General features: G+C 36.2%; 1 protein-coding gene across 6 annotated transcripts in view; it reads right to left on the bottom strand.

Annotated features, from left to right (window-relative positions):
* The window catches only part of ADK (adenosine kinase), a 543,729-nt gene that overhangs the window by 160,933 nt on the left and 358,740 nt on the right, over nucleotides 1-24,056 (bottom strand). For all 6 annotated transcript variants that reach the window (XM_005226479.4, XM_010820646.3, XM_059882620.1 and 3 more), the window contains 1 exon segment: nucleotides 5,582-5,752. In XM_005226479.4, the coding sequence (XP_005226536.1) occupies nucleotides 5,582-5,752 (171 nt within the window).

The raw sequence follows: 24,056 nt of genomic DNA, 5'->3' as shown, positions 1-24,056 counted from the left end.
TAAGTACTATGAGGGCTTTTTATCAGGGATGGATGTTGGATTTTGACATCTTCTTTTATGTATCTACTAAGATGGTAATGCTTTTTATTTTTACTAAGTTGAACTATATTGATCAGTAAATCAACTGAATATTCCTGGTCACAATGAAGTATCCTTTTTTTGTATTATTGGATTGGGTTTTCTAAAATTGGGGTGGGGTGGCAATGTCAAAATCCAACATCCATTCTAGAAAAAAGCCCTCAGTATTCTGAATATGAATAGAAGGAAACTTCATACCAATACAGGGGACCATATGCATGTTGGGATAATATTGTTATAAGGCACAAAAGAAGACACATTCTAGACTAATTTTGCCCCAGAGATGTTCTAAGTACTCTATCTGAAGCCCATGAATTATGATAAGGGTCTCAATTCTAGCTAGTACAATAAGGATGGTTACAGGCTGTCTGTGCACTCTGAAGATTATGCCCAAAGATCTTCTCAAGTGTTGGTTTTTTCCCTCAGCCTTCATTAGTTTCCTCATGGCTGATCAGTACTCAGCTCAAAGACTTGGGTGGGACTCCGCAAATCTCCTGTGTTCTTTGTCTATGTAGCTCTTTCCCTTCAGGTACTGTGAATTGCAAACTAGCTGGCTAGCTGTTAGACTTCCCAAACTTGCAGCTCCATTTCCTCAACTGAAAGAGACTGTTGAATTCTACGTGGGTTCTCCTCTGCAATGAACTGGGAACCCTCTTCAAGTGGTAAGCTGGGTTAATCAAAGGGCACACATCCTATGAAAGAAAAAAATGGCACTAGGTAGAAAATAAGGGCCAAGTGTATTTAGTTTTGGCTAGGTATTGGCATTTTGAGAATTTATATTAAACACAGTAGATTTGGGGGAGAGGTTTGAGGGATAAAGAGGTGGGGGGAAGGACAGAGCAATCCTGAATGTATACACTGAGAAATATATTTCACACTTCATTGCAATTTAAAAGTTAAATGCCCCCTTTTTTCCCTAGAGAACTGAAAATAGTTTATTATTACTAGAATATTTGAGGAAAACAAAGAAAGATGAGATCAAAGAGATAAATCTTATAATACCATATTTTTTATAATCAAATATGATATCATTTTTATTTATCCTTATTAAATTTCATCACTTAACTGGTATTTCTAATCTATTAAAATTGTCAGAAGTCTTATTTTGACATTTAATTTATTTGATAATTTATTAACATGTTCCATTATTTGCATTCTCTATATCTACATTATCCACAAACACAAGTTTATCTGAATCATTTATAGTGAAGCATATCAGTATTAATTTGTCAGAAGAATTTTTTGAGACTGGTTCAATAATTATCAAATATATCAAATTGCCCTATATCCAATATTCATTATTCTATAATCCATATTATGACAAATCATCTCAAATATACTATATATGTATATCACTGCTTATTGGACTGTCATACAAGTACTACATATCTAGTGAAATGAATTCATATGAATAACAATCATATCAGAAAAGTCAAAGTCATCCTGACATGATTTGGAGTTCTGTTGTTGTGTTGTTTGGTTGTTGTGTTTGGCCCTTTGCGACCCCATGGACTATAGCCTGCCAGGCTCAGGATTTTCCAGGCAAGAATACTGGAGTGGGTTGCCATTTCCTTTTCCAGGGAATCTTCCCAACCCAGGCGGAGAAGGCAACGGCACCCTACTCCAGTACTTTTGCCTAGAAAATCCCATGGACGGAGGAGCCTGGTAGGCTGCAGTCCATGGGGTTGCTAGAGTCGGACACGACTGAGAGACTTCACTTTCACTTTTCACTTTCATGCATTGGAGGAGGAAATGGCAGCCCACTCCAATATTCTTGCCTGGAGAATCCCAGGGACGGGGGAGCCTGATGGGCTACCATCTATGGGGTCGCACAGAGTCGGACACGACTGAAGTGACTTAGCAGTAGCAGTCCCAACCCAGGAATCAAACCTGCATCTCCTGCATTGCAGGCAGATTCTTTACTACTGAGCAACCAGGGAAGCCCTTTTTGAGCCATGTAGTAGCTTGTAATTTGACTACTTCCTCTTCTAGGTAAGGAAAAATAATTTCCCTAATAAGCTATACTAAGTTCTAGTCAAACTTTAAAGTTTACTGATTTGTAGAATCAATTTTTAAAACTGTGATAAAATGTACATAAGGTAGTAAACTTTTACCATTTTAACAATTTTAAGTGTTAAATTAACTGACATTATATTCACAATGTTCTGCAATCATTTCTACTATCCATTTCCAGAAGTTTTCTGTCATCCCAAACAGAAGCTTTGTACTCATTAAATAATAACTCCTAATTCCCTTTTCCCCTCAGTGCCTGGTAACCACTGTTTTGCTATCTCTCTCTGAGTTTTTCTATTTTAAATACTTCATTTCAGAGGAATCTTATAGGAAAATCCAATATGTGTCTGCTTGTATAGGTAGGGCTAATTTCACTTAACATAAGTGTCTTCAAGGTTCATTCAGATTTTATCATGTATCAGGTAAAAGATTTTATTTAATTTATTCTGTATTTTACCAGAATCCATTCCTTTTAAAGACTGAATAATATTCCACTGTATTTAATATATCACATTTATCTATTCAACCACTGAAAAACATTTGCTTTGCTTCAAACTTGTGGCTACTGTGAACAATGCTGATAAACAATGGTGTAAAAGCATTTGAATCCCTGCTTTGAAGTTTTTTGTTTTTTTTTTAATACCTATAAGTGGAATTGTTGGATCATATGGTAATAGTAAAAACAAAGAATATGGCATCTGGTCCCATCACTTCATGGCAAATAGATAGGGAAACAATGCAAACAGTGACAGGCTACTTTTTTGGGCTCCAAAATCACTGTGGATGGTGACTGCAGTCATGTAATGAAAAGACATTTGCTCGCCAGAAGAAAAGCAATGACAAACCTAGACAGCATATTAAAAAGCAGAGACAGTGCTTTGCCTACTTTGCCTACAAAGGTCAATCTAGTCAAAGATATGGTTTTTTCAGTAGTCATGTATGGATGTGATAGCTGGACAATAAAAAAGGCTGAGCGCTGAAGAACTGATGCCTTTGAACTATGATGCTGGAGAAGATTTTTGAGAGTCCCCTGGACAGCAAGAAGATCAAACCAGTCAATCCTAAAGGAAATCAACCCTGAACATTCATTAGAAGGACTGATGCTGAAGCTGAAGCTCCAATACTTTGGCCACTTGATGCAAAGAGCCAAGTCATTGGAAAAGACCCTGATGCTGGGAAAGATTGAAGGCAGGAGGAGGGGATGACTGAGGTTGAGATGGTTGGATGGCATCACCGACTCAATGGACATGAGTCTGAGCAAACTCCAGGAGCTGGTGAAGGACAGGGAAGCCTGGCATACTGTAGTCCATGAGGTCACAAAGAACTGGACATGACTGAGTGACTAAACAACAACAATGGTAATAATTCCCTGTTTAACTTTTTGAGGAGCATCAAATTGCTTTTCACAGCAGCTGCATCATTTACATTCCCAGCAACCATGCACAAGGGTTTCCATTTCTCAACATTCTTGGCAATACTTGTTATTTTCCATTTTTTGACAATAGCCATCCAAAAGGGTACCAAGTAGTATCTCATTTTGGTTTCATATGCATTTCTCTAGTGATCATTGATGGTGAGCATCTTTTCATGTGTGCTTATTGCCAGTCTGTATGTCTTCTATGAAGAAATGTTTAAGTCCTTTGATCATTTTTAAACTGGATTGTTTCCTGTGTCGAGATATATTTGAGTTGTTGAGATATACATTAATCCCTTATCAGATGTATTTATTTTCTTCCATCCATGTGTTGTCTTTCACTTTCTTGATAGTGTCCTTTGATGCAAAAAGGTTTTTAATTTTAATGAAGTCCAATTACTTTTTTTGTTGATTGCACTTTTGAAGTTTTTTTAAACAATAAAGAACATTTTTATATTATCAGCATTTTCTGCAAAACTAATCATTCTTAGGCCTCTATTCTTTTCTATTCTCCTATGTCTCAGCCAAACTTTCAGCACTGCTCCTTCATTCTGTAAATGCTTTCCATCATTTTTACATATGTTTTACAAATGTGAGCTCTTATTAAACAGCTTTCTGTATGTTCTCCAAGCTTTTTATTCTTGTTAAGGCTCTTCTTTATTTTCCTTTTAATTAAGGTCATTTGAGATTTTAAAGTCATAACTGAATTTTTGCTGGTATTCAACCCTCTCAAGTTTTACTTTCCAAATCTCATTCTTTAGAATGACATTTATCTTTTTTAAAAGTTTTAAAGTTTGTCTTCTTAAAGTCTAAGTATTGCCATTCTACTGTTTCTGACTATAAAGGACTCTGGATTCAAGTATCAACTTCTCCCAAGCACTCTCAGACTGCTATACTAATGACCAACTCGTTAACGTTATTTAAAGAGTCTAGAATAGCACTTTTCTTAAGAGCTTCCTGTACCTAGAAAATAACATTGACAATACGGAAAATCTGAAACATAGATTTCAGTCAAATGAGACCTCTAGCAGATACCTAGGAGATCAAGGTTTTTACCACTATTTTTTCTCATTATGTCAGTTTGTTGGTCATTAAGAATGTAGCATGTCCTTCAATTGGTTAAGGGCCCTTAGAAGATATCCACACCATATGATTTCCACACCAATAACCCACAAGTTACTTCCAGGTCAAATTTTATGTTATTCTAGGCAGACAATATAGTTATTTTATTTAGATATAAAATTGGTGAATATAATCAAACTAAGTTAGAATCATAGAATCTGAATCAGAATGGACTTCTGAGGTAATTCACACAACTTCACACATTCATAAAAGGAAGATATAGCAAACGTCTCCTTTTTTTCTATTTCAAGGATTTTTATAGTCCACAAGTATTTATGGATTTTTATAGTCTACAGGTAAGACAGAAGGTATGAATATTAAATAAGAAAAAAATTTTGTTTTTCACTAAAGTTTGAATGAAAGAAATTATAATCTCGATTAAACACATTTAACTACAAATTACAATATACAACCATATAGTCATAATTTATTAAACTGACTCAAGACCTTGAAAATGTACTTAACTTCATAAAACATTTATTTTAACTAGATATCACGTATCTTAATCCATGAAAATTTCAAACAAAAACATTATTTTTACAGTTCAGAAAACAGTTTATGTTAAGGGCTAAGGATTAGGGGAAGGCTTGACCGACAAAGATGATGAAAATGTTTTTTATCTTTCTTATGCTTACAAGTCACATAACAGGTATACATTTGCAAGAGCTCACAGAAATGTTATAGGAGCTCATAGGAGTGAATGTTACCATGTGTAAATTATCAACCTGAACAACCAAATTTTTTAAAAGACTAATTGTTTATTATGTAAGGAATTAGTATATTCTAAAGGAAATACTGAAAATAATGAACTATATTGGACCAAACTGAGGCCATTTTACTGTGTAATTCTCAAGTGTACTTATGCAGTTATTTAAGTTTTTATTTATGTATTTCTAAACACATACACAAACAGAAACCAAAAGCAAGGTACTTTTATCTAAAAAAATTACTCACCATCTCGTTTCCAAAAAGTATGTCAACAAAAGGCATAACTTTCATCAATGATTCCTTGTAGAACTGACTAATAAATGGTGCAGACAGATTCAAAGTGAAAATTCTGTTGTTTTCAGAAGCATGGTGAGCCACTTTTAAAACCGACTCTGGAGAAACTGTGAGGAAAAAACCCTGGGTAAAGAAAAAAAGGAGAAATTAGAAATGCTATCTCCACAGAATCATTCTCAGTGAGAATACAAGTAAATCTATACAAAATACAGATGAATCACAAGCTGGAATCAAGACTGCCAGGAGAAATACCAACAACCTCACATATGCAGATGCTATCACTCTGATGGCAGAAAAGTGAAGAGGAAATTAAAAAGTCTCTTGATGAGGGTGAAAGAGGAGAGTGAAAAAGTTGGCTTAAAACTCAACATTCAAAAAACTTAGATCATGGCATCTGGCCCCATCACTTCATAGCAAGTAACAGATTTTTTGCCCTGGGCTCCAAAATCACTGTGGACGGTGACTGCAGCCTTGAAATTAAAAGACGCTCCTTGGAAGGAAAGTTATGACAAACCTGGACAGCATATTAAAAACAAGAGACATCACTTTGTCAACAAAAGTCTGTATAGTTCAAGCTATGGTTTTTTCAGTAGTCATGAATAGATCTGAGAGTTGGACCACAGACAAGGCTGAGCGCCAAAGAATTGATGCTTTCAAATTGTGGTGCTGGAGAAGACTCGTGAGAGTCCCATAAAATGCAAGGAGATCAAACCAGTCAATCCTAAAGGTAATTAATTTTGAATATTCATTGGAAGGACTAATGTTGAAGCTGAAGCTTGAATACTTTGGCCACCTTACGTGAAGAGCTGATTCACTGGAAAAGACCCTGATGCTGGGAAAGATTGAAGGCAAAAGGAGAAAGGATTGGCAGAGGATGAAATGGTTACGCAGCATTAACAACTCAGTGGACATTAATCTAAGCAAACTCCACAAGACAGTGAAGGACAGGGGAGCCTGGCATGCTGCAGCCCACGGGGGTCACAAAGAATTGGACATGACTGAGCAACTTAACAACACCAACAACATACATAATACAAAAGCCTCTACAAGTGAAAGTGAAAGTGAGAGTTGCTCAGTCATGTCTGACTATTTGCAACTCCACAGACTATACAGTCCTGGAATTCTCCAGGCCAGACTACTGGAATGGGTAGATGTTCCCTTCAATAGCAGATCTTCGCAACCCAGGGATTGAACCCAGGTCTCCCTTATTGCTGGCAGATTTTTTTTTACCATCTGAGCCACAAGGGAAGCACAGCCTCTACAATGTAAACCTTAAAAATGCAATTATAAAATGCAAAGCAGGAAACTATAGCATTTGATCAGGAGAAAAGTTTATCATATGAGTAGTGTATGCTTAATATGTGCCATTTCATTAGAGAAGAAGAGTTACCTTAAGTTACAAAAGAGCTATTGAAATGCTCACTTATAATGAGAGACTAACGACATCCTTCTTGCAAACTCAAAAAGTTTAAAGAGAAAATAAGATTTTGAACATTAAAAAATCAACTTTCTGGCAGAAGTCATGTGTACTGGGGTATATTTTTGAAGGGTATCTTTCCCTTAAAAATCTTGAAGTATTTAGAAAGAACTTTATAATTATCTCTTACTAAAGTATTGCTAATAAAATTATAAGAAATATGTTCTCCAATCAAAATAACATAAAATTTTCTCATCATTTAAAATTCTAATCCATTAATTCTTTACCAATATTCAACTCTTTAGAAAGGTAACATCATTTATTATTAGGTAATATCATTTAATCTTTTCATCTTCATTTTTTAACCAAATACCATGTCACTTGCGAACTATGAGCATTCAAGCTGCTTTGCTATTTTTGTCACTTGGAGAATTAAGATGAACAGTGTATATAGCATCTTGTTTCCATAGTAATATGGATGTATTTGCTCTTTAGTCTTTCATTTAATGAGGAGAGTTTAAAACTCTCCCCTCCTCCTAATTCTCCCCAAACTGTTTCAGCATGAAATAAAAACCTCCCAGAGTTAGCACTCTGCCAGCTGTGGATTAACCACAGACAGCCATAGAATGGTCTACATAAATAGTAACCTGGTCAAATAATTAGGCTTCTCACCAACTTCAGACTGAAAATTTGATCTGTGCTAAAATACATCTGATTGTAATTTAAGGTACAGAACAGTATGCCCCTGGAGTTTAAATTTGGCCTCATTCCAAATGTGTGTATGTTGTATGTGTGTTAACTTTAAAATGCAACATAAGAGCATGTGATGTGGACAGCAGAATTTCCATTTTGTCAATTTTACAAAGAATATACAAAAAAAAGGTCAGTTTTTAATTGAGGCAAATTCACAATTTAAATTAATTCCATTTTTTGAATTGTTTCTTGTTTCTCTTTAAGTAAATATTTAGTATTTGAGCAATTATGGATTTGTGCTCTGTTAGAGTGCAAAGACCTAAAACTGATGCCAACCATAATTTTTCTTTCTTGATTTATATCCATTGCTAAGCCACATGTTTCAGAGTATAGTATCACCAAAAATAAAAACAGTGCCAGTATAAATTTTTTTTTCAAGTAACAGGTTTGTAATAAAAACAGACCAATAGTTTAGAGAGCTATAGTTTAGAAAAACACTCTATAGAATCAACAAAACTCTTGTAATATCCTAATTAGGAATTTCAGTCAGCACAACAGTTAGCCCTGCTACTCTTTGGCCATAAGAACAATGAAAAGCAAAGCAGATCCTAACTCTTAGAGACTGGCTAATATTAATCAGAACTGAGGGTGAAGTGAGACAATTTTATCCATTAAAATGAAAACTGAAGCAGAACAAAAAGGCAGGAGGTAAAGGAATGGGGAAGGCCCAAGGCAGAGCCAAAGAACCTTTTTTTTTAACAGAGGCAGATATAAAATTTGGAAATCCCAAGTATGCAGATTTGTCAGTCAGCCACTCTGAGGATTTCTCAGGGTAGCTTAAATATGGGGGAGTATAAGGAACTGAAGTGTTTAAAATACTAAAAGAAAATAAACTGCTCATTTAAAATCACATCAAAAATAATATACCCACAACTAAACTTAACCAAGGAGGTGAAAGAGCTATACTCTGAAAACTATAAATCACTGATGAAGGAAAATGAAAGATAATACACACACAATAAAGGAAAGATATTCCATGTTCATGGAATAGAAGAATTAAAAAGATTAAAATGTCCATATCACTAAAACCAATCTATAGATTCATTGTAATCTCCATCAGACAACTCAAAGCATCTTCTACAGAGCAAGAACAAATAATCCTAAAATTTATATGGAATTATAAAAGATCCCAAATTGGCAAAGCAATCTTGAGAAAGAAGAAGAGAGCTGGAAGAATCTTGTTCCCCGACTTCAGACTATACGACAAAGCTACAGTCATCAAAACTGTATAGTACTGGCACAGAAAGAGAAACATAGATCAACAGAAAGGAATAGAGGGCCCAAAAGAAACTCATGCATTACGTTTAATTAATCTATGAGAAAGGAGGCAAGGATAAACAACGGAGAAAAGACAGTCTTTTCAATGACTGGTGCTGACAAAACTGGACAGCTACGTGTAGAAGAAAGAAATTAGTACATACTCAAACATCATATACAAAAATAAACTTGGAATGTATTAAAGACCTAAAACCTAAATGTAACACTGGATGCCATAAAACTCCTAGAGAACAACAGAGGTGAAATACTCTTTGACAGATATTATTGCAATTTGGGGGGAATCTGTCTCCTAAAGCAAAGGAAATAAAAGCAAAACTAAACAAATGGAATTTAATTAAACTTAAAAGCTTTTGTACTGCAAAGGAAACCATCAACAAAATAAAAACACAATCTACGGAATGAGAGAAGTTTGTAAATAATTGACCAATAAAGGGTTAATATCTGAACTGCTATATAAATAGCCTATATACCTCAATATCAAAAATATAAGCAATCCAATTTTAAAAATGGGCAGAAGATCTGAGTAGACATTTCTAAAGAAGATATACAGATGACCAATAGGCACATGAAAAGATTCTTAATCATTAGAGAAATGCAAATCAGAGCCACAGTGAGATATCATGTCACATCTGTCAAAAGGGCTGTCATGAAAAGGTCTATAAATAATAGATATTTGCAAAAATATGGAGTAAAAGAACAATTGAACATTGTTGGTGGGAATGGAAATTAGTACTGGCACTACATAAAACAGTATAGAGGTTCCTCAAAAAATTAAAAATAGAACTACCATATGATCCTGCCATTCCAGTGCTAAATATATATTCAAAGAAACCAAAAACACTAATTCAAAACAATAAAAACACTCCAAAGTTCAAAGCAGCTGAAAGCAACTAAATGTCCATCAAAAGATGAATGGATAAAGATTACTCAGCCATAAACAGGAATGAAATTCTGCCACTTGCAACCATGTGGACAGACCTAGAGTGTATTATACTTCATGAAATAGGTCAGACAGAGAAAGACAGATACTTTTTATTATCACATATGAATGTAATAATCATAGATATAAAAAGACAACTGTGGTTACCAGAAGTGGGGCAGGGCAAGATGGCAATATGGGATTAAGAGATATAACCTATTATGTATAAAATAAATAGGCTGTAAATATATGCACTGTACATGACAGGAAAATGAGCCATCATTTTCTAATAATTTAAATGAAATATAAATCTATTAAAAAATAGAATCAGTATGTTGTACATCTGAAACTAATGTAATACTGTAAATCAACTATAGTTCAATTAACAAAATAAAATACATAGAATATAAAATCATTGTAGTAACTTAATGATGAGGAAAGGTTGCTAAAAATCACTATATTATTCCTGCTGATGGGAGTGCAACTGACACTTTTCCAAGAAAATAAACTGAAAATATTACGAAATATAAAATTCATATTCTTTGATGCAATAATTCTAAGAGTCTACCTCAAGTAAATAATTCAAAATATGGAAAATATTCATTTAGGAACACATCAGTATACTATACATGTGACTTAAACATAAATATTCAGTAATAGAGGAATAAGTAGTCAAGTAAGAATTGGCATATAGACCCATTCTAAATTTGGCTATGGATCACTTAAAATGTGGCTAGTGCAACTGAAGAATTGAATTTCAAATTTTATTTAATTTTAATTTAAATATAAGAAGCCACATGTCGATAATGAGCATATGAAATGTGGTTAGTGTGACTGTGGAACTGAATTTCTGATTTAATTTTTTTGAAATTTCAAAATGGAAGGAAGGAAAAATATTCTTCTATTAAACACATTTTTATTGTTTTGGTACGGTTACATTTCATTTTGACCATTGACAATTTAGTGACTGTGCTGTGTTACAAATGTAAAACAGATACCAATTTCAAAGAAAAAAAGATTAAAAATATAATTAATAATTTTATATGAATATGTGTTGAAATGATAATTATTTTAGATATTTGAAGTTAAATATATTGTTAACATTAATTTACTTGTTTCTTTTTACATTTTCAAGGTCTCTACTAGAAAATTTTAAATTATGTGGGTTTTATTGTATTTCCACTAGATAATGCTATTCTAGAGAATACTTTGAAGATATTAAAAAGGAAAATTATGAAGCAAAGCGGCAAAGTGGAAAATGTTTATGCCACACAAGTGTTAAATGAAACAGAAGCTATACAAGCAGTATATGCAAAATATGGTTATAAACTATATTATATCAATAGGAAAAGAATCTACTAGGGAATACTCCAAAAGCAGATATGGTCAAATTTCAGTAGAAAAATTATGGGTGATTTTCATGTTTTTATTTTTGAAATTTTGGTGAAGTGGTTTGATCATTCTCTTTAAAAGAGGGACCTCCCTGGTGGTCCAGTGGTTAACAATCTGCCTGACAATGCAGGGGACAAAGGTTTGATTTCTGGTCCAGGAAGATCCACAAGCCATGGAAGAGCTAAGCCCCTGAGCCACAATGACTGAACCTGCGCAGTCAGAAGCCACAGCTACTGAAACTGCACCTGCCCCCCCCGGGCCCCCGCCCCAGGCCTGTGCTCCACACCAAGAGAAGCCACTGCAGGAACAAGCCTGCGCACAGCAACTAGAATAGCTCCCCCTCGCCGCAATGAACGTCTTCACGTACCAATGAAGACCCAGCGCAGCCAAAAATAAATAAATAAATATTTAAAAAAATAAGAATATACCATAACATAAAAATATTTGGACAACTAGAAGCCCTACCAAATGCAGACTAGCACTGATGAGGGATGGCTGAGAGTACCAGATGCTGTATCTCAAGATGTACGACTGTTGTCTGTTTTAAAGAACATAATTAGTCTGTTTTCCACACCATAACGAAAGTGCCATAGTAACACTAGTCTAGACTAGTTGAGAGAATGAATAAATAAGAAGCCAAAAAAAAAAAATACAAAAATCATACAGCGTGTTTTCTTCCTTTTAATGGGTCCTATGTGTTCTGCAAACCTCTTGGAGTATAAAATGTATTTCCTTGTAGGATCAAGTATGAATTATTACAAAGCATAGTTGCTATATGATTGTAAGAAAAATACTGACTTCGACCAACATTAGTATAATGTATAAATTGTTTACAATTACAATGCTATGATATGCACTACTTATAGCAACAACAGGAAAAGAATCACTAAAAGAAGAAAGTCAGAAAAAATATACTAGTGATGCTGTAACGCTTAATTTTACCATTGACTAAATGTAATCCAACAATGGAACAGGATAATTCACCTAGTTCTTCCTGCCTTTTGGCTCCTTTTGGAAGCATAAAAAAAAATCACTCATTCCACAAATATATTAATCTTTTGCAGGATTAAAAAAACATGAACAGGTGAAAAGATGTCAGGTTTTCTTCCATACGAAATAAACACCTCCAAAAGCATGTAATAGGAGGAAGCAATAGTAGAAAGAACATGGATTTCAGGGAGCTACATGCAAGGATATTTAACACAGCTTTGCTGAAACTAAAAGGAAATGTGAAGCATTCTGAAAGTCCCTTTCTAGGGAAAAAGACACAGAAAATATGGTGAATACATACTATTATACAAAGATATAAAGTAATATACTAGAAACATATGCATCAGATTGTGTATAGTTCATCCTTTTATATATTGTGTACAATAAACACACACGTGCACACACGTAAAACATGATGATTCATTTTTCAAGCATGCAAGACACATATCAAACACATTGGAGTATCCATAGAGTGAAGAAGAATTAGGAGAGATCAGGAATGATAGGGAAAAATAAACTAATAAAAAAGAAGACATACTTAAGAAAAATAATAATAATTTGTCAAAATCTGAGATGGATTCACTCAATGCTCAGAGCCAGAGGTTAAATGAACTAGTATTCAGGTATGACTTAAATCAAATCCCTTATGATTATACAGTGGAAGCGAGAAACAGATTTAAGGGACTAATGTGATAGAGTGCCTGATGAACGAGGGACGAAGGTTCGTGACATTGTACAGGAGACAGGGATCAAGACCATCCCTATGGAAAATAAAAGCAAAAAAGCAAAATGTCTGTCTGGGGAGGGCTTAAAAATAGTTGTGAAAAGAAGAGAAGCAAAAAGCAAAGAGAAAAGGAAAGATATAAACATCCGAATGCAGAGTTCCAAAGAATAGCAAGGAGAGATAAGAAAGCCTTCCTCAGCGATCATGCAAATAAATAGAGGAAAACAACAGAATGGGAAAGACTAGAGATCTCTTAAGAAAACTAGAGATACCAAGGGAACACTTCATGCAAAGATGGGCTCAATAAAGGACAGAAATGGTATGAACTTAACAGAAGCAGAAGATATTAAGAAGAGGTGGCAAGAATACACAGAACTGTACAAAAAAGATCTTCATGACCAAGATAATCATGATGCTGTGATCACTCACCTAGAGTCAGACATCCTGGAATGTGAAGTCAAGTGGGCCTTAGAAAGCATCACTACAAACAAAGCTAGTGGAGGTAATGGAATTCCAGTTGAGCTATTTCAAATCCTGAAAGATGATGTTGTGAAAGTGCTGCACTCAATATGCCAGCAAATTTGGAAAACTCAGCAGTGGCCACAGGACTGGAAAAGGTCAGTTTTCATTCCAATCCCAAAGAAAGGCAATGCCAAAGAATGCTCAAAATACAGCACAATTGCACTCATCTCACACTCTAGCAAAGTAATGCTCAAAATGCTCCAAGCCAGGCTTCTACAGTACGTGAACCGTGAAATTCCAGATGTTCAAGCTGGTTTTAGAAAAGGCAGAGGAATGAGAGATCAAACTGCCAACATCCGCTGGATCATGGAAAAAGCAAGAGAGTTCCAGAAAAACATCTATTTCTCCTTTATTGACTATGCCAAAGCCTTTGACTGTGTGGATCACAATAAACTGAGGAAAAATCTGAAAGAGATGGGCATACCAGACCACCTGACCTGCTTCTTGAGAAACCTGTATGCAGGTCAGGAAGCAACAGTTAGAACTGGACATGGAACAATAGACTGGTTCCAAATAGGAAAAGGAGTACGTCAAGGCTGTATATCGTCACCCTGTTTATTTAACTTATATGCAGAGTACATCATGAGAAACGCTAGACTGGAAGAAGCACAGGCTGGAATCAAGACTGCCGGGAGAAATATCAATAACTTCAGATATGCAGATGATACCACCCTTATGGCAGAAAATGAAGAAGAACTAAAGAGCCTTTTGACGAAAGTGAAAGAGGACAGTGAAAAAGTTGGCTTAAAGCTCAACATTCAGAAAAGGAAGATCATGGCATCCGGTCCCATCACTTCATGGCAAATAGATGGGGAAACGGGAAACACTGTCAGACTTTATTTTTCTGGGCTCCAAAATCACTGCAGATGGTGACTGCAGCCATGAAATCAAAAGACGCTTACTCCTTGGAAGGAAAGTCATGACCAACCTAGATAGCATATTCAAAAGCAGAGATATTACTTTGCCAACAAGGGTCCATCTAGTCAAGGCTATGGTTTTTCAGTGGCCTTGTATGGATGTGTGTTGGACTGTGAAGAAAGCTGAGCACCGAAGAATTGATGCTTTTGAACTGTGGTGTTGGAGAAGACTCGAGTGTCCCTTGGACTGCAAGGAGATCCTACCACTCCATCCTAAAGGAGATCAGTCCTGTATGTTCATTGGAAGGACTGAGGCTGAAGCTGAAACTCCAATACTCTGGCCACCCCATGCAAAGAGTTGACTCATTGGAAAAGACTCTGATGCTGGGAGGGATTGGGGGCAGGAGGAGAAGGGGACGACAGAGGATGAGATGGCTGGATGGCATCATTGACTCGATGGACGTGAGTCTGAGTGAACTCTGGGAGTTGGTGATGGACAGGGAGGCCTGGCGTGCTGCGATTCATGGGGTTGCAAAGAGTCGGACATGACTGAGCGATTGAACTGAACTGAACTGATACTTAATTTAAACAGTTTGCCAGTCTTAGTACTTCTTATGTAACCTGAGCTATGTAACTTCCCTAGGTTTTTATCTATAAAATGGGAATACTAATGCCTATTAAGGTTATTGTGAAAATTAAATGAATGCTTCATATAATGCCTGGCTTGAAGCATGCACTCCACACATATTAACATTTTATTAATATTATTTCTGCAGTAATATCAAGAGCGTTACAAAGTTTTGTTTTTCTATTAATATTGAGTTCTATTTTATAGCTCTTAGTTATAATGCTGCTCAAAAATATGCTTTTAAACTTGAATATAGAGCTCGGTATTTCCTTTGAAATACAAATACATAAAACAAAATCCATCATTCCTTTCCAAAAGCTCCTTGCCTCCTATCTCTCCTTGATTTAATCATCCTATATCCTGCTGACAGATTAATCACCCCAATCAGTCTTCTTTTACTAGCAAATTAAATCCAAATGTCTCACACCCCAGCATTCAAAGCTCTCCACAATAATATTCCAACTTGCAGAGTATATCAGCTGTAACCTTTACTACTCTACAAGGTATGTCCTTCCTTCACTCATATAGAATGAATTGCTTCCCCCAAAATAAATCTTCTTAGTCATTATGGTTTTGTTTGTTTAAAATATCCACCCCCTCTACCTGTTGGACTTTTACCCCTCCATCAAGGTCCATTTTAAATTGAACATTCATCCCACAAAGTCATACTGCATTCCTACCAACAGATATACTCTTTCTTCTTTGAACCTCCATAATATATACTATAAAATAAATAACCAAGACTATTTATTTTACTTAATAATTTAAGCAATTTATATTTGTCTTACCTCCCAAACTTGATTGTAAAGTTAAGGTTAAAAGTACTTTTTATTACTGGAAGAAACACAAGCTGGAATCAAGATTGCCGGGAGAAATATCAATAACCTCAGATATGCAGATGACACCACCCTTATGGCAGAAAGTGAAGAGGAACTCAAAAGCCTCTTGATGAAAGTGAAAGTGGAGAGTGAAAAAGTTGGCTTAAAGCTCAACATTCAGAAAACGAAGATCATGGCATCCGGTCCCATTACTTCTTGGAAAATAGATGGGGAAACAGTGGAAACAGTGTCAGACTTTATTTTTCTGGGCTCCAAAATCACTACAGATGGTGACTGCAGCCATGAAATTAAAAGACGCTTACTCCTTGGCAGGAAAGTTATGACCAACCTAGATAGCATATTGAAAAGCAGAGACATTACTTTGCCAACAAAGGTCCATCTAGTAAAGGCTATGGTTTTTCCTGTGGTCATGTATGGATGTGAGAGTTGGACTGTGAAGAAGGCTGAGCGCTGAAGAATTGATGCTTTTGAACTATGGTGTTGGAGAAGACTCTTGAGAGTCCCTTGGACTGCAAGGAGATCCAACCAGTCCATTCTGAAGGAGATCAGCCCTGGGATTTCTTTGGAAGGAATGATGCTAAAGCTGAAACTCCAGTACTTTGGCCACCTCATGCAAAGAGTTGACTCATTGGAAAAGACCCTGATGCTGGGAGGGATTGGGGGCAGGAGGAGAAGGGGACGACAGAGGATGAGATGGCTGGATGGCATCACCGACTCGATGGACGTGAGTCTCAGTGAATTCCGGGAGTTGGTGATGGACAGGGAGGCCTGGTGTGCTGTGATTCATGGAGTTGCAAAGAGTTGGACATGACTGAGCGACTGATCTGATCTGATCTGATAGCACAAAGCACAGTGTACAGATAATTTAAAAATATCTGATTAAATTGTTATTGAGATTCTACATAAAATCCCATGTAACTGAAATGCTATTTTTTTCCATCTATTATTGTTTTAAATTTTTATCAGAGTATAGCTGATTTATACTGTTAGTTTCAGGTGTACAATAAAGTGAACCAGTTATACACATACCCACATTCTTTCATATTCTTTCCCCATATACATCATTAAAGAGGATTAAGTAGAGTTTCCTGTGGTATACAGTGCATGAGAATGCATAGTCACTCAGAGTCCAACTCTTTGTGACCCTATGGACTGTAGCCCGCCAAGCTACACAGTCCATGGGATTCTTCAGGCAAGAATACTGGAGTGGGTTGCCATTCCCTCCTTCAGGGGATGGTACAGAGTAGGTGCTTATTAATTATTTTATAGACAGTAGTGTGTATATATCAGTCTCAATCTCCAAATTTATCCTTTCCCCCTTTCCCACCTGGTATCACAAAGTTTGTTTTCTACATCTGTGACTCTATGAAATGCAGTTTCAGAAAGAGAAATAAAAGGATTGATGCATTTTCACATGCTAAAGGAAGAGTATATTTATTTTAGAGTTGGACAACTCTTTAGGTCATAGAATCTGAACTTTCTCAGTTCACAACACCCTTAGTGAACAAACAACTTTTTCATGGTGCCCTAAGAAATACGTAAGAGTTCTACTTTTGATAATAGTCAGATCTACAGATCTGAACAACTTAGTAACTACTGATAATCTTAACAGTTTATTACATGGTTTGAAAAAAGAATACATATAAACTGAAAAGTTTTTACTTCATTAAAAAACCAGCACAACACTTACTAATGGGATATGGTGCTTACGGGTATTGCACAACTCTTCAAGCCTTGGATTCTAACTGAATAGTGCAACTCTCATTTCCTATTCTGCACTAATTTTCAGGATTTTTTAAAAAAATCACAGCAACCATTCCCATAGGACATCATCCCCAAGGAATGCATCACAATCTGATGTTAGGACTATGCATTACCCTGATACAAAACCCCCTACAAAACTCTTGAATATGCTGCAGCAGGACCATGGAATGTCTCAGTACAGAGTCTGCAAATCATGGCTTTAGTTGAAGGAAATACTGTGATAAGAATTTTTATTTGAGAGAGCTAAAGCCCTTCTTGGACATGATTCAGAGTATTTAGAAAATGTCAGTAATTTACTCTGCGTGAGACAACAGAAGTAAATCTGAGTGTAAGGGTAGAATTCTGGAGACCAAAAGAAAGAGGATTTTATAAAGAGATGGACCCTAATTAGATGATGGAAATGGGATAGGCTACAATTTCATTGGTAAAATAAGGCCAATGAAAAACTGCCTTTGGCTGAGATTCCCTAATAACTTTGCTATCGCTGATACCTAGTAAACAATGTTGTTTCTTACGCTATATAATGTTATAATCCTTCTCCACTAACTTAAACCTTCCATAACAATCAGTTCATCTCCAAAATATGTATAAATAATTTTCCAATTTCCTGCTCAATGAAGTTTCAGAATTATTAACTCTTTCTCTTCAAATCAAATGGCCTATCATTTTTATCTCTAGAAATTCTTACAACTATGCTCTACCTCATTAATACATTAGTATTAATTTTCCACTAACACAATCCTCATTTGGCTTGTAAACATTACTGCAACAGTATCCTGCTTTGGCAAAGCTCCTTTGCTCAAAAAGCTTACATGCCTCATTTCCTAAACAATACACCTCATTTCTGACATGCCATCAAAACTAGTAAGTACGACAGGAATCTGTCTTTTCTACATTTTCTCTGATGATTCACCTTCAAGAAACTTTTTTACTGACCACACAGAGCTGCTAACTAGCTTAAGTACAAATTCTATTACACTTTTCCGTATCCTATCATTTGCTGGTTTTATTTATTCATTCTGTAGAATCTATTCTTCGCCTTCTACTTGGACAACAAAACCAAAGACTGGTAAATGTTTTAAGTCCTAATAGTAAATATTTTAGATTTGTGATCTCTGTTGCAACCACCCAACTCTGGTGTTTTAATACTAATGCAGGTATATACAATAACACAAAAAAGGAGAATGATTGTGTTCCAATAAAACTTTATTTACAAGAACAGTCAGTGAGCCAAATGTGGCCCAGATGACATATTTTGCTGACTCCTGGATTGAAGGAAAAGTAGGAAATACAACCTACTGAGTAAAAAATGCCACTGAGATAAAATGAACATAGGAGAGAAAAATTAATAGGAAATCCAATATAGGATGATATGAGAGGTAGCTTCCTCTTAAGAATGAACAGCATGAAGAAACTGAATGATAAAGTGAGCTTAGAGAGAAAAAAACTATATACAACAACTAACAACAACTATATATTGTTGATCCTGAACAACAATAGTTTTAACGCTCAGGTACACTTATCTATGGATTTTTTTCCCCAAGTAATACATGTGAAAGTACTGCACGATCCGCAGTTGGTGAATCTGTGGATGCTTATGGATGGATGTGGAGGGTGACTCTAAAGCGACACACAGGGCTTTTCTCTTTTTAAAATTTTTATTGCAATATAGTTGATCATATGTGGTTTTAGAAAAGGCAGAGGAACCAGAGATCAAACCGCCAACATCTGCTGGATCATGGAAAAAGCAAGAGAGTTCCAGAAAAACATCTATTTCTGCTTTATTGACTATGCCAAAGCCTTTGACTGTGTGGATCACAATAAACTGAGGAAAATTCTGAAAGAGATGGGCATACCAGACCACCTGACCTGCCTCTTGAGAAATTTGTATGCAGGTCAGGAAGCAACAGTTAGAACTGGGTATGGAACAACAGACTGGTTCCAAATAGGAAAAGGAGTATGTCAAGGCTGTATATTGTCACCCTGCTTATTTAACTTATGTGCAGAGTACATCATGAGAAGCGCTGGGCTGGAGGAAGCACCAGCTGGAATCAAGACTGCCAGGAGAAATATCAATAACCTCAGATATGCACATGACACCACACTTATGGCAGAAAGTGAAGAGGAACTAAAGAGCCTCTTGATGAAAGTGAAAGAGGAGAGTGAAAAAGTTGGCTTAAAGCTCAACATTCAGAAAACGAAGATCATGGCATCTGGTCCCATCACTTCATGGGATATAGATGGGCAAACAGTGGAAACAGTGGCTGACTTTATTTTTCTGGGCTCCAAAATCATTGCAGATGGTGACTGCAGCCATGAAATTAAAAGACACTTACTCCTTGGAAGGAAAGTTATGACCGACCTAGAAAGCATATTAAAAAGCAGAGACATTACTTTGCCAACAAAGGTCCATCTAGTAAAGGCTATGGTTTTTCCAGTGGTCATGTATGGACGTGAGAGTTAGACTATAAAGAAAGCTGAGCACCGAAGAATTGATGCTTTTGAACTGTGGTGTTGGAGAAGACTCTTGCAAGTCCCTTGGACTGCAAGGAGATCCAACCAGTCCATCCTAAAAGAGAGCAGTCCTGGATGTTCATTGGAAGGACTGATGTTGAAGCTGAAACTCCAATATTTTGGCCACCTGATGCAAAGAGCTGACTCTTTTGAAAAGACCCTGATGCTGGGAAAGATTGAGGGCAGGAGGAGACAGGGATGCCAGAGGATGAGATGGTTGGATGGCATCACCGACTCGATGGACGTGGGTCTGGGTCCACGTCCAACTCCGGGAGTTGGTGATGGACAGGGAAGCCTGGCGTGCTGTGATTCATGGGGTTGCAAAGAGTCGGACACGACTGAGCAACTGAACTGAACTGATGGGGGTTTTTGACTACATGGGATGATGGCACCATTACATTCCCACACTGATCAAGGGTAAACTCTGTATTTTCTGGTGTCTTCCCCTGAAATAAGAACATATAACTATTTTCTGAGGTAAGCACTAAATCAAGGCTAGTTACCTACCTACATATGAGTATAAAACTCAGTTTTAAAGGACATAAGTTATGTTGTGTTAGCAGTTGCTGCTCTGTCTATACCCTTTAGTCCCACTCAGTATTTCTCCCTAGGTGCCTCTGAGGATAATGGCTGTAAACAGAGCCTTTGGCCACCATAAGGTAGGCAGGAACATTTAGTTTTTATACCGTGAATATTCTTCTATGTTGGAAAAATAAAAATTGTCAGTGGTAAAAAGCTAACAAAAATTTAATAGTTTTGAATTTTTGAAAATGAATCATAATAATGGTAGAACCATAGGGTTCACAAACCAGGCAACTGTGGACTAGCATTAAAATACAGGGTGCCTTCTTTTATGTACTGCAGAAAATATCCCTCTTTTAACTCAAGCTCTGGTCTGCTTTTTGGCAAATTACTAAAACAAACACCTGCTATGAAGCTATGTTTCTTTGTTGTTATTTTAATGCGTAAGTAACAAGTGGAGTAGTATTTCACCTAAAATATTTAACCTGATAAAAGATAATAAAGCAGCAAGTCCCACTTTTAAAAAAGTGGCTGGACTAGAAATTCAGACATTTCAAACTCTGGTCTATGTTTTGGACAAGCTACATGTAAATATTTGAGTGAGAGTCCTAATGAACTTCAGTTTCTTCATGACAGGAAAATGGGTAGATGATCTTGAGAAGCCCGTCCATGTCAAAAATTCTGGAATTCAGTTAGGTTTCAAGTTACCCCATTTTTTTCCTAATTGAGGTGAAATTTACATAAAATAAAACTAACCATTTTAAGGTGACCAATTTAATGTCATCTGGTATGTTCATAGTGTTGTACAACCATCACCTATATATAGTTTCAAAACATTTTCATCACTTCCAAAAAGAAATCCCATACCCGTTAAGAAGTAACCCTACATTGCCCCTCAGTTCAGTTCAGCTCAGTCGTGTCCAACTCTATGCGACCCCATGGCCTGTAGCACACCAGGCTTCCCTGTCCATCACCAACTCCTAGAGCTTATTGAAACTCATGTCCATCGAGCTGGTAATGCCATCCAACCATCTCATCCTCTGTCATCCCCTTCTCCTCCTGTCTTCAATCTTTCCCAGTTTTAGGATCTTTTCCGGTGAGTCAGCTCTTCACAGCCCCTAGCTCCAGGCAACTACCAATCTATTTTCTGTTTTTCTGAATTTACCTATTCTGGATATTTCAAAAAATGGAATCATACATTATGTGATCTTTTATGCCCAGCTTCTTTTACTTAGCATAACATATAGGAAGTTTACTCATAGTATAGAATGAATTTAGTACACTGATTCCTTTTATTGCCAAATAATACCATATTGCATGGATATAATACATTGTGTTTAACTATATATTTATAGACATTTTTCTTGTTTTCATACCTGATTTTAAAATACCTTTGGAAGCATTAAATAACATAAAAAACATGTACATATGAAAAGTGTGTTTTAAAAAACATTTGAAGGGATAGTCTGAAGGAGTCCCTTTCATCCAGAAACTGATAGGTCTCAGTGAGCTAGAAATGTAACTTATTATAACTGCTGATTCATGTAACTAATTAATTGAGGGTTTAATGAAAAATTAAAAATTCTATCTAAGATTAAATTTTACGAAACACATAGATTAGGCTCTGAAACACAAATACTAGAGAACACAAGTGATCTGTAAGAACCTATGGTGAGACGATCGTTCCTTTTGGTTATATTTTGTCTTGAAGTGATCCTCTGTTGTTACTTTAATGCAATGCAAACTAGTGATTTCTCCCCATTACTTCTGGACACAGTTGTTGTAAATCTGAGTTTAGAAATGATGAAGATGAAACTACGTGAAAATAAACAACCGCTTGCTTATTTCTATAAAAGTGCTTTATAAATGGAAAATGACTAAGCTGAAAGCTATTGCTTTATCATTCTAAGTGGTCGGTGTTTCTATTTTTGATAAAAGCCAAATTTCAACCCATCTTCTGTGACATGGCAAAGAGCTAAACTGTCAGTAAATGCACTTATATTGACCCTGACATTTTCTGCTTAGGTGTCTCCAGCACGTCAATAGGAGAAGACCGCTTTTAGACTTGAATAATTGCTTTATAGCTGAAGCCAACTCAGATTGCTGCTGGATTGGTATCTATCCACTCATAACAGTAGTACAAGTCATCAGAAAGGTGTGGAAAGCCCATGTTGCTAGATATGACAGCTTCATCACATCAGAAGCTTTGTATATTATTTAAATATTATTTTACATATTATATTATACATTACTTGTCTTGGCTGTTATCAAGTTACACGATCTGACATAATTTTTAAAATAAGAAAACTGACTAAAATGCATTTTTAACAGACATAGGACAGTAATTCTCAAAGTGCAATTCCTGAATCAGCAGCTTCATTATCAGCTGGAACTTCCTAAAAAATGCAAATTCTGAGTCCTAACCTAGACCTATCGAAAGAGAAACCGTGGAATGGATGCAGCAAACTGTGTTTTCACAAGGCCCCTTGTGACTTTGGTGCATGTTAAAATACAAAAACCACCGCTCTGGAATAATGAAATACCTACTCATTGTTCTTAAGACTTCTACTCCATCACAGAGAAACTCAAAATCTTTATGAAGATTGGAGAAAGGGAGATTGCAGCAAAATATAAAACTTGGCCGTAGTGAAATAAAGTTATGCTTTTTTGTTCCAAGAGGTAACTGACTATTATATCTAGATTAAGAAGATATCATAATTAGCTTCCCTGCAGCTGTGGCATAGGGCTGAACACACACTGGGCTGCAGCTATGGCACTGGGCTGAACTCAAATTACATCTGAGTAATTTCCCATGGAAATACGGTTCTATAGTTAGAAAGATTTGATCTATAAACCCATTCTGCAGATGTGGAAACTACAGTCCAGAGAGGTTGCTCTACTTCCCTAAGGTCATACAAATAATCAAGTGAGGAGGTGCTTGCACTCCAGTCTACTGACTCGTACATCTGCTTACTTGTTTATATGCTCCACAGTCACACTCCATAATTAATGAAGCTACTTTGAGAAAAAGGGTGAGGGAAAATATCACTTAAAACAGGTTAAGATTGAGGGAAAAAGAAATACATGGCACAGGAGTCTTGAATTGGCTTGAACTGGCTCTTAACTGGGTTCTAAGTTTCTTGAGAGCCAAAGCTAAAAGTAAGACACTCGCTTACCTGGCTTTCATTCTTGAAGAGATGAAAAATGCTACTTTCGTATAAGAACTGAGAGAGTCAATTCCTAGGCAGGTTGATAAGAAGTCTGGGGATCCCTGAGGAGAAAGAGGTCTGGGGCTCTTGAAGCGGAGA

Source organism: Bos taurus, chromosome 28, assembly GCF_002263795.3.
Source record: "Bos taurus isolate L1 Dominette 01449 registration number 42190680 breed Hereford chromosome 28, ARS-UCD2.0, whole genome shotgun sequence".
Classification (NCBI taxonomy): domain Eukaryota; kingdom Metazoa; phylum Chordata; class Mammalia; order Artiodactyla; family Bovidae; genus Bos; species Bos taurus.
This window is presented reverse-complemented; position numbering and strand designations above follow the sequence as displayed.